The 10,945-nt window shown below is 39.9% G+C and overlaps 1 protein-coding gene across 6 annotated transcripts in view; it reads left to right on the plus strand.

The window, feature by feature from the left end:
• Positions 1-10,285, plus strand: part of LOC117658334 (cholinesterase-like) — a 34,794-nt gene extending 24,509 nt beyond the window's left edge. For 4 of the 6 annotated variants that reach the window (XM_087888082.1, XM_087888083.1, XM_087888080.1 and 1 more), the window contains exons 2-5: positions 4,670-6,197; positions 7,856-8,010; positions 9,082-9,130; positions 10,037-10,285. In XM_087888082.1, coding sequence (XP_087744208.1) covers positions 4,696-6,197; positions 7,856-8,010; positions 9,082-9,116 — 1,692 coding nt within the window. In that variant the 5' untranslated portion in view covers positions 4,670-4,695 and the 3' untranslated portion in view covers positions 9,117-9,130; positions 10,037-10,285. Of the gene's footprint in view, positions 1-956; positions 1,080-4,669; positions 6,198-7,855; positions 8,011-9,081; positions 9,131-10,036 lie in introns of those variants that run through there. The other 2 variants (XM_060691138.2, XM_060691142.2) reach the window with 2 other exon arrangements.
• Positions 10,286-10,945: the final 660 nt, after the last annotated feature.

Below are 10,945 nucleotides of genomic sequence, written 5' to 3' on the forward strand. Positions count from 1 at the left end.
AGGAATGTCATATTGGCACATCTGGGGAAAACCCGACTCTGAAGGACCCGAGGTTTTCCCCACCCAAATCAAAATCCAAAGTTCTTGCCCCCAGGTCATACGTCCATCACATGGTCCAATCAGACCACGGACGGTCCCCACTCTGGCTGCCTTTAGTCCATGTCTTCCAAACACATGCTGAAGATGTCCTTGGCTCCCACAGGAAAGAATGTTATTTTGGCTACATATTCCCCCAGCTATCTCTATCTCCCCCCTCTGGTTCCCACAGCTCCGACCAGCCTCACTGTGGCAGCCCTGAAGATGCTCCCAAAATGGCTTCAGGGCTGACACAGTGGATTGGTTCAGAAGACCTCCAAGGTCCCTTCCAACTCTCTTTATTCTATTCTATTCTATTCTATTCTATTCTATTCTATTCTATTCTATTCTATTCTATTCTATTCTATTCTATTCTATATTCTATTCTATTCAAAAACTCTGGTGCCTTGGAGAATGAATCAATCCCCTTTTCTTTCTGAAAGAAACTCAAGTATTGGAAGATAGCTATCATGTCCCCTGTAATCCTACTTTTTAATAGGCCAGCCACTAGACCTACCTAGCTCCCACAATTGTTCATGATACCTGCTGAGTGCAGTTGGTCAGCCAATTGCAAATCTATCTGGTGGTGATGCTGTCTGTCCTACATTTTTAGAGTCATCCAATTTAGGGTCACCTCAGGTTTCTGTTATTTCCTTTCAGGTTCTTTAGTTGCTTTGAAATATGGACAGATGTTGTAATGGCTCTTTTCAAGGCTGCAGGTTGCATACCAGAGATAGTGACTGTCCTTTGCTCTAGAGTTCTCTCACCCCATTTGAAGGACGTTCTCTGCTTTTCCATTTCTTTGATATTGGAGCCTTTTGCCAATACTTGCAACTTCCTCCCCCTTGGTGGACAGAATCCAGTTGGTCAATGTACCTTCCTGCAATATATAAAGTTGCTCTTTTCATGATCATTTTTTTGTGTGAGCAGGATACAGCCTGGTCATCTCGGAAGTTGCTTTCTTCTTTAGAATAACAAATAGTCCCGTTAAATCTGACAAGTGAGTAAGTCTGCAGAATTTTTTTAAAAAACAGTTTTTTTCAGAAAAGGGACTAGAATTTCTTGTTTTTTTCTGGCTGGTTAATTCTATTTAGGCTAGTTAGTTCTATTCTAGGATAAACATACATAAAGAGACAACAATTTCTTCAGCCATAATGGGAAATGCCAGCTAGAGTTTGACACAGAGAAGAAGAGTAGGAAAGAAAAGCAGTGAAGAGAAAGCCCATACTGGGCTGCCATTTCTTCTAGGTTCAGATATATGCTTGCAAATTTCCACCATCTTTAACTAGTAATAAGACCCATTAAAAATCAGTGGGATATTTTTCTAGGTAGTTGCTGATAAGAATTGAATTTCCTAAAGCACTTGTGCAATTGTACTGGATACATCACGGGAGGTATTATTTCTACTTTGCTCTGCTCTAATATTGCTGGCTGTACAGCTGACAATTCATTCAGTTTTGGAATTTTGCTCCTCAAGGACAAATAATGTTAGGCCTTCTTCAGGAAACCTACAGAAATGTTTGTTAGGCAGCCTAGAGTGCCTGCTGAGGAAAGCATGTGTGGATGGGAAAATGTTAAGGTTAGGGCAGAGTTCCCCAACCTTTTCAGTTGCGGATCGCCAGCTGTGTGTGTAGAGGGTAGCAATCCGTGTGTGCGGTAGGCATACACGAATGCTGCTCGCTTGAGTGCCATCTCCATGGCCCGGTTCGAAAGGCTCAAGGTAGTGGGTCACAGCCCAGGGATTGGGCACCTCTGGATTGGGGAATGTAGCTGTTCTAAAAAAAATATATCTGAGGCTAGCCTTTGTATGAAAGAAAATAGGAAATCCCATGGTGATTAGAAAACCTGAGTTACTGGGTTCAGAGGAGAAGTTGAAAGTGTGCTCTTTATCTTTTCAGTTGTACCTGACTTTTTATAACATTATTTCTCAACCTTGGTGACTTTAAGATGTATGGACTTCAACTCGCAGAATTCTGGGAGTTGAAGTCCACACAACATAAAGTTGCTAAGACTGAGAAATATTGCTTTATAACCTTTATAGATTAGCACTCTCCATTATATTTCTGATGCTTTACAACTTTGTTTAATGTTTCTAGGTTTTTGCTGGTCTCTTTTATAAGTGTACCCAATCATTCTTAGCATAACTGTTTTTTCCTGAAGAATTTTATTGCACAACATAACCAAAAGTGGGCAGGTTTACCTTCATAATTCTAGGTTTCAGTTTGACAGGGCCTCAAATCTCCTGGGTTGTTATTTTTGCCCTCCAAGATGTGCGCATTAGTGGTCTCCAGTCCAATAATTTGCAAGAGTCCGATTTTCTTCTGTCTGCCTTCTTTTTAAGTGTTGGATGCTTGGCAACTGGCATGTAGTTATGACGGTTACAGTGTCCCAGGGTTATGTGATCACCTTTTGCAATCTTCTGACAAGCAAAGTCAAAGGGAAAGCCAAATTCACTCAACAATCATTTAACTAAGTTAACAACTGCAGTGATTCACTTAAGAACTGTAGCAAGAAAGGTCATAAAATGGGGCAAAAGTAATTTTTTATAGGGCCTAGCTATCTGCGAGACCGCCTGCTGCTACCGACGACCTCCCATTGACCCGTGCGCTCCCACAGAGAGGGCCTCCTCAGGGTGCCATCAGCCAAACAATGTAGGCTGGTGGCCCCCAGGGGGAGGGCCTTCTCTGTGGGGGCTCCCACCCTCTGGAATCAGTTGCCCCCGGAGATAAGGAGAATCCATGACCTCAATGCCTTCCGTCGTTCCCTGAAAACCCATCTTTTTCAGCAAGCCGGGTTGGCTTAAGAAGAAAATTTTAAATTCTTTTAATTAGTCTGTGATTTTTTAACTTTTGGGCCAAAATTTATATATATTTTTTAAATGTTTTAATATTTGTATTCTATGTTTTTTATCTTGGCTGTACACCGCCTTGAGTACTCAGGGAGAAGGGCGGTATATAAATTGGAAATTAAATTAAATTAAATTAAATTTAATAATTGTCTTGCTTAGTAGTGGAAATTTTGGAGTTAATTATTGGTCATAAGTTGAGGACTCCCTGTACTGTGGGCAAATTTAAGAGGGGAAATATCCAAAGTTTATTCATTTTTAGTGGTTTGACCAACTCTGGCAAGAAAGGGGAATCTCAGACAAATCAAGGTTAGCATTTATGTATGAAGGGACTATAGCAGGGGTGAAATGCTCCTGGTTCGGACCGGATCGCCTGATCCAATAGCGATAGAGGCGGGTGGTTCGGAGAACCGGTAGCAAAAATCCCTGCCACCCCCACCCACCCCCAATGCCCCGCTGAGCTGCGCAATCATCAGAGGCTTTTTTAAAATTATTTTTAAAAGCATTTTTTCTACAACCTCTTTGGCCGAAAAAATGCTTTTAAAAGTTAAAAAAAAAGCCTCTGATGATCACACAGCTCAGCTGGGATCGTCGGAGCCTTTTAAAAGCATTTTTTTTACAACCTCTTCAGCCAAAGAGGTTGTAGAAAAAATGGTTTTAAAAGTAAAAAAAAAGTTGGCCATGCACACCCAGTCACATTACCCCTACCACCACCAAGCCACACCCACAGAACTGGTAGTAACAAATTTTAGATTTCACCACTGGACTACAGTACTGTGGAAATTATTTCACTTATTTTTATTGATGGATGTATGCCACCCAGAGTCACTTTTTGTGAGATGGGTGGCTTTTTAAAGGTGAGAAATAAAAATAAAATTTCTTTAATAACAGATTTATATGGCCATCCATCTCACTGAACATGATGTGTACAACACAGCTATTAAAAGCTTAAGAAATAAATAAAAGCCACCTGATGGGAGAAAAATCTAAACACAATATAACCATTACTCAAGGCTCCCAAGGTTGTTGGGAAAACCACATTTTCAAGGCCCTCTGAAAGGCTAACAGGGTTTTGGGAATGTTTACAACTGAACAACTTCAGTTTTATGGCTCAGTAAAAAAAAAAAAAATCTGGAAATTTCTTCAGATTAGGAAATCTAAAGAATACTGCCCAAAACTATGATGGTCTACAATTAGGCTGGTCCCAGATGAAAAATCACATCTCATACCGAACTAAAAAAAAAAAAGGATGTGTGTTTGTGAGAGAGATGCAACTGTACATTTGTTGATTTAAAACAGGATTGGAGCAATAAAAATGTTGATTTCAGGTCATTTTACATTGTTGTTTATTTCAGTTAAATCTTAGCCATTATCTACTAGATAGGGATTGGTACACTAAGTTCCAGAACGGGATTTTGAAATAAATTAGAGAGATATAATATCCATAACAAAAATAATATATAACAAAATTGTATTGGGAACCCTGGAGAAATTCTACTAGCAATTCTGTGTCAAAACTGTCCATTCGCTGAGCAAAGGGATTGGTAACCCTGAGTTCTAAGTGGTTCTTCTGGAACCTTGGAGACACATCATGGAGAAGGGCAAAGGTGACTAACTCAGTGCCTGCTCATCATTGGTGTCCTCAGCAAGAACAGAGTCCCACCATCATAGTAAATCAATTATGAATTGTCATTAAGTGGGCTTATACAGTAAGTGAAATAATTTCATATTGGTTGTAACTTTTTCCAGGTCCACCGACTCGTCCTACTGTTGCAATGCCTTGTCTGCTATGCCCGTCTCTCTTGTGCTGCCTCGTCCTCCTCCTCCTTCCCTTTCCATTAGGCTCCAGTTCTGCGTCTAATGGGGATACAGAGGTCATAACCAGCAGTGGCCCTATTAAGGGCAAGCAGGTCCTGTCTGGCCTTGGGTCTGTGACAGCCTATCTAGGCATTCCTTATGCTGAGCCTCCCCTGGGGAAGTTGCGTTTCCAGAAACCTCTTCCACATCAGCCATGGAAGCAAACATTGGAAGCCACCAGCTTTGGCAATTCCTGTCCTCAATTTATTTTCCGGGATGTCCCTGAAGCAGAGATATGGTTTCCTAAAACACCACTGTCAGAAGATTGCCTTTCCCTCAACATCTGGGTGCCACACCCACAACCTTCTTCACCAGTCCCTGTTTTGGTCTGGATACACGGAGGGGGATATTTAATGGGCACATCTTCTCTGGAGTTGTTCAACGGGGCATCCTTGGCTGCTGCTGAGAACGTCATTGTGGTCACCATCAATTATCGCTTGGGAGCCCTGGGCTTTCTGTACTTGCCACCAGCTGCTCCAGGGAACCTAGGCTTATGGGACCAACAGCTGGCCCTGAAGTGGGTAAAAGAGAATGCAGCTGCCTTTGGGGGAGATCCTTCTCGGGTGACCATTTTTGGCCACAGTGCTGGAGGATCTTGTGTGAATCTCCATCTTCTCGCACCAAAAAGCCAGGACCTTTTTGCCCAAGCCGTGATCCAGAGTGGAACAGCGAATGCCTTCTGGGCTTGGAGGTCTCCTGAGGAAGCCAAACAAAAATCACTGGAATTTATTCATCTACTAGGTTGTTCCAAGGACAATAATATCAGCATAGTGCATTGTCTGCAAACAAAAAATATTTCTGAATTTATTCGGCATGAAATATCTCTGTTCTTCAAAGGTGGCTTCCTTGTCAATTTTCTCTCCAAGCCAACCACAGATGGGGAGTTTTTGCTTGGTGATCCAGAAAAGCTCATGGAGGAGGGGCAAATTCAGGCCAAACCAGTCCTCATAGGTGAAACCTCTGATGAAGCAGCTTTATTTGTCCCCTATGTTTTCCCTAACATCACCCACAATCTCATCAATCAGGAGCAGCTTTTGAAAGGGATAAGAATGTTGGTGCCAAATGCAACTGAAGATTTTATTCGGACTATTGCAGTGAAGTACATTGAAGGAAATCACGGCCCAGCACAATACCGCTCCGCTATGTCCCATTTCTATACAGATCGGATCATTGCATGTCCATTGAGGGAAGCTGCAGGAAATATCAGGAAAACTGGGAGTCCTGTATATGCCTATTTATTCGCACATCGCCATTCAGGGTCAGTTTGGCCTGAATGGATTGGGGCAATTCACGATGCTGAGATTCCTTTTGTTTTTGGAACCCTTGAATCAATGCTGCCTGCCAATCAAACATACACAGAGGCTGAAGCCAGGCTAAGACGTAAGATGATGCACTACTGGGCAGAGTTTGCCAGAACTGGGTAAGTGGTTCACTTTATTTCTATAAATTTGTATTTTAAATCCAAAGGGAACCCCCACCCCAACATTCAACGAATTACTTTATATCTAAAGCAATGAAGCTATAAAGTAATGCATGCTATTCCTTTGTGTATGTTTACAGGTTGTGTTAATACAAGTAGTTCATGATTTACAACCACAGTTGAAACTAGAATTTCTGTGGCTAAGCAAAACAGTTGTTAAGTGAATCATACCCAATTTTTAAATCTTTCTTACCACAGTTATTAAGCAAATCACTGCAATTTTTAAGTACAATATATGATTATGTGAATCCAGTTTCCTCCACTGACTTTGCTTGTTGAAAATCAGCTGGGAAGGTTGCAAATGGTGATCATGTGACCTGGGACATTGCAGCCATTGGAAATACATGCCAGTTGCCAAGCAGCCAAATTTTGATCACGTGACTGTGAGGATGCTGGAATAGTTGTAAGTGCAAGGACCAGTTTTAAGTCACTTTTTTCAGTTCCATTGTAGCCTTGAAGGGATGTTAAATGAATAGTTGTAAGTCAAGGACTACCTGTATTGGAAACAGCCCTGACATTTTTAAGGATTCTTAATAATGTCATTTATAGATAATTGTTCTTTTATGAGTTCAGTGGTATCACACATATTCCGGGTACATTATTTCTCCAAGTGGAATAAAGGAGGCAAAAGGGAGATAAGAAACAGAGTATTACCCTACCATTAAGAGAAAGAGCAAAGGCTTGCAAGGGAGTAAGTAGTGAAGGGGAAACTCACAAGATGGAGGGTGCCCAGGGTGTGAGGAATGGGGGAATGGATTGAGACTGGCAGTTCCAAGAGTCTATGAGGAGCTGACCTGGGTTTGGATCAGCAAGGAGGAGACACAAGAGATTTCACCAAACCAAACTCCACCCCTCCCTCACAGTCCCCTTTGGGAGTTCCTCTTGGCTGTAGTTTCTCAAGTCAAAACCAGTCTCTTTGGAAAAGAGCTACATCAGAATAACAGAGTTGGAAGGGACCTTGGAGGTCTGCTAGTCCAACCTACTGCTCAAGCAGGAGACCCTATTCCACTCTGGACAAGTGGCTGTCCAATCTCTTCTTAAAAACCTCCAGCAATGAAGCACTCATAGCTTCTGAAGTCAAAGCTGTTCCTCTGATCAATTGTTCTCACTGTCAGGAAATTTCTCCTAATTTCTAGGTTGGTTATTTATTTATTTATTTATTTATTTATTTATTTATTTATTTATTTTTATCTGTCAAACACGTATAAGATAACAGATATAAGTATAAACATGATTATGAATACAGGATAAGGATACAAATAAATGGGGACAGTAGGACAGGGATAGTAGGCACGCTGGTGCCCTTACGCACGCCCCTTACAGACCTCTTAGAAATGGGGTGAGGTCACCAGTAGACAGTCTAAGGTTAAAGTTTTGGGGGTTTGGGGAAGAAACCACAGAGTCAGCTAGTGCATTCCAGGCATTGACCACTCTGTTGCTGAAGTTGTATTTTCTGCAATCGAGTTTGGAGCAGTTTACCTTAAGTTTGTATCTATTATGTGCTCATGTATTATTGCGGTTGAAGCAGATAATTTTGTGTACTCCGCTTAAGTCAGACCTTGATTAGTTTCCATCAATGTCCTTTTCTTCCTCCTTAGGAATCCCACTGGGTTAGCAGCCAGCAAGGATGAGTGGGCACTCTATAATGCCACAGAGCAGAATTTCTTCCTTCTTAATACTGAGCCATTCCAGGAAAGGGTGATAGAGCACTGTGATTTTTTAAAGAGCCTTTTTTCAAAGACTGAAGAGACACGTAAGTTCAGCTATTAGTTCTGCCTTTGGAAGGGAGTAGTGGTTGATGAAAAAGATGTTTTTAAAAATCATTTATATATCAAATATAGAGATCACCCACCTCATTCATAGAGCAATTTCTAAAAATTGATTTTATTGCCACTCTTTGCTGAAACATATTCATTTGATTTTACACTGGGCAATTTTGTAATGCTAGTGATAAATTTTGTAGAGCAAGCATATTTCATGACGTCCCAAAACTTGGGATTCTAGTAATGTCCTCTAAGTAAGCCTTAGTTGCTCACATAAAGATAACAACAACAATAATAACAACAACAATAATGAATCCCAAAACATCTGGATCACCTCTTGACTACGATCGGCATTGACAAAATCCCTCTTGGTAAATTGCAAAAGGCAGCTTTATTTGGAACAGATTGCATCCTGCAATGATAACTTTAATACCATCAAAAAATATCTGTCCATTCCAGTTTTTTGGGAAGAACTGAGTATGTGGACAAAAATGTCAAATCCGGTCTAAACATCTGGCTGACCATGTGATGAACAATAATGTTTTGATAAATATATCAAATAATATATAATATATATATATATATATATATATATATATATATATATATATATATATATATATATATATATATTTGTTGCAATATTTTGAGGATCAGACTCAATAAATAATTCAGGAACAAAGTATTCAAACAAAGTACTATTTATTTACAATAGGCATTCTATATTCTCTGAATGATCACAGACAGAAGCTAGTGGGAGGTCCATACGTCCCCTTTTATATCAGTGAGGCAGAGTAATGGATGGGAGTGGTTACATATGAATACATTAAGAAGGAGATATAAATTAACCCCTGATATTCTGTGAATATACATTTCCATCATTTGAGAATAAGGCATTTACTTGTGACAATATTTAATATATCAAATAATATATTAGAAATTTAATAAATATATGTTATGCCATGAATCATGGAATCCTCAGAATCCTACTTCTAGATTCAGATTCTTTAGTGATAAGACGTACACCTTATATTGATATTTCATTTTTCTTTGTTCTGCAGACAAGTCCGAAGGTGATTCTGTTTCATCGGACTAGGAAGAAGACAGCAGGTAGGAATTCAGGGCTTGGTTATAGTAACAGCGTTCAAATGGGATCAAGTAGGAATACTCAGATCCAACTTTTCTTGAGCTGTTAACTTTGACTTGACTTTAATAAAAGTGTCCCTTTTGCTACAAATGGATTCGAGGGTCTTTCTTTCCTAAACATCCAAGTTGGGGCAAGCCTGACAGCATCCTTTTCTCTGCAAAAGTTCCTCCCACTATTTTCTCAAGGGAATTTCTCCAGTGCACATAAACAAAAACAGTAAATACTTCAGCAAACCTTGATTCCATGCTTTGGGTCCTGCATTTTGATTCCACAAACCCCTCCATGTTTAGTATAAGGGGAATACAGAGCACCTTAGTTGGACTTTTAAGGTTAAGATTTAAGGCACAAGGCTAGATATCAGGAGACTGTGAGTTCCAGTCCTACCTTAGCCATGAAAGCCAGAAAGGTAGAATTAGAACTCACAGTCTGATAACGTTTAACTCTGGTGCCTTAATCTCAAAAACCCATCTAAGGTATTCTGTGTTCCCCCTATACTAAATCCGCTGACTTTAGACTAATCACTCTCTCTCAGCCCAACTCACCTCACCTCACAGGGTTGTTGTTTTGGAGAAAATAGGAGGAGAATGGAGTGTGGGATATGTTCTCCACCTTGGGTAATTTGTAAAAATAATAAAGGCGAGATACATATAATAAACAAAAATAAATAAAATTCTCTTATTCTACCTTACTACACAGAAGAGCATCCTGGAATCTTTGCTTTGCCTGTGTCTTGAACTGGCCTACTACAAAGGCTGCCACTTAGGTTGAACCTCTTTGAAAATGGCATCCATATCTCAAAGGCACCATTTGAAAACCTAGCTACATTTTTGGTGGCTTCAGAATAACAGATGTGTGTTTATTTCTCTCAGGAATCAATCAAGACTTCTCTTTAAAGCCTGGGCAAATGATGACAAGCTGCACCAGAGAATCTTCCAGAAGCATCCATTGTCCTTTCAGAGACTGACTGGTGGGAACTTGGGAGACAAATAAGGAAACAACTAAAACCCACATCACTTTTGCTGTTAAAATAATAAATTGCTAGGAGTAATTTGTTACATCTTGATTTGAGACAGGCTTTTAATTAATCCAGCTCCCTCAATAAAGAACCTCTTAATAAATACTGTTTGAATTCTTAGGATAAAAATCCCTTTATTTTCACAACAATGTCAGAACTTGACGCAATATGAAAAAACAAATAAAGGAAACAAGAATTCTGCCAAATTTTGCTATAACCTAATGACTCACATATCTTTTTCTTAGAGCTGAGATCCTTAAATGTAATAAACGGACAGGTTTATTCCATCAAAGATAACATATCAAACCAGTTTTGTCTTTTCCAGTTTCCAGTTGTAGAAAGTTAGCACCCACCCCTCTCTTAGAAGAATGAAAGATTTTAGGAAATATTAAAAAGGCAGAATATTATATTTCCCTGGATGAGAAATGGAGAAACAATTCTCTTGGAAAGCAGCCCCCACCTTTCTTAATAGCAAACAGCAGATGTCAGCACTTAAGAGATAAAGAGATACCTAGTAGCTCTATTCATAAGCAAATTCCCTACAGCAAAGTCTGAACAAAGGTAGGATTATCCCTCAGCCATAATGGGAATTCCCCAACAAGCCCCTTCATTGTATCAACCAAACTATAACCATGCTTAGCTCAGACAAACTCCTAGGATTTGTCCATGGCCTCATGGGAGTCTGACAAAAGCCAATAGAATACATGTTCTTGAACAGGAATAGGAAGTTCAAGTGCAAAGCCCAAGAGAAGGTATAAATACC

The sequence above is a fragment of the Pantherophis guttatus genome, chromosome 2, assembly GCF_059756535.1.
Source record: "Pantherophis guttatus breed Tessera chromosome 2, ASM5975653v1, whole genome shotgun sequence".
Lineage (NCBI taxonomy): Eukaryota > Metazoa > Chordata > Lepidosauria > Squamata > Colubridae > Pantherophis > Pantherophis guttatus.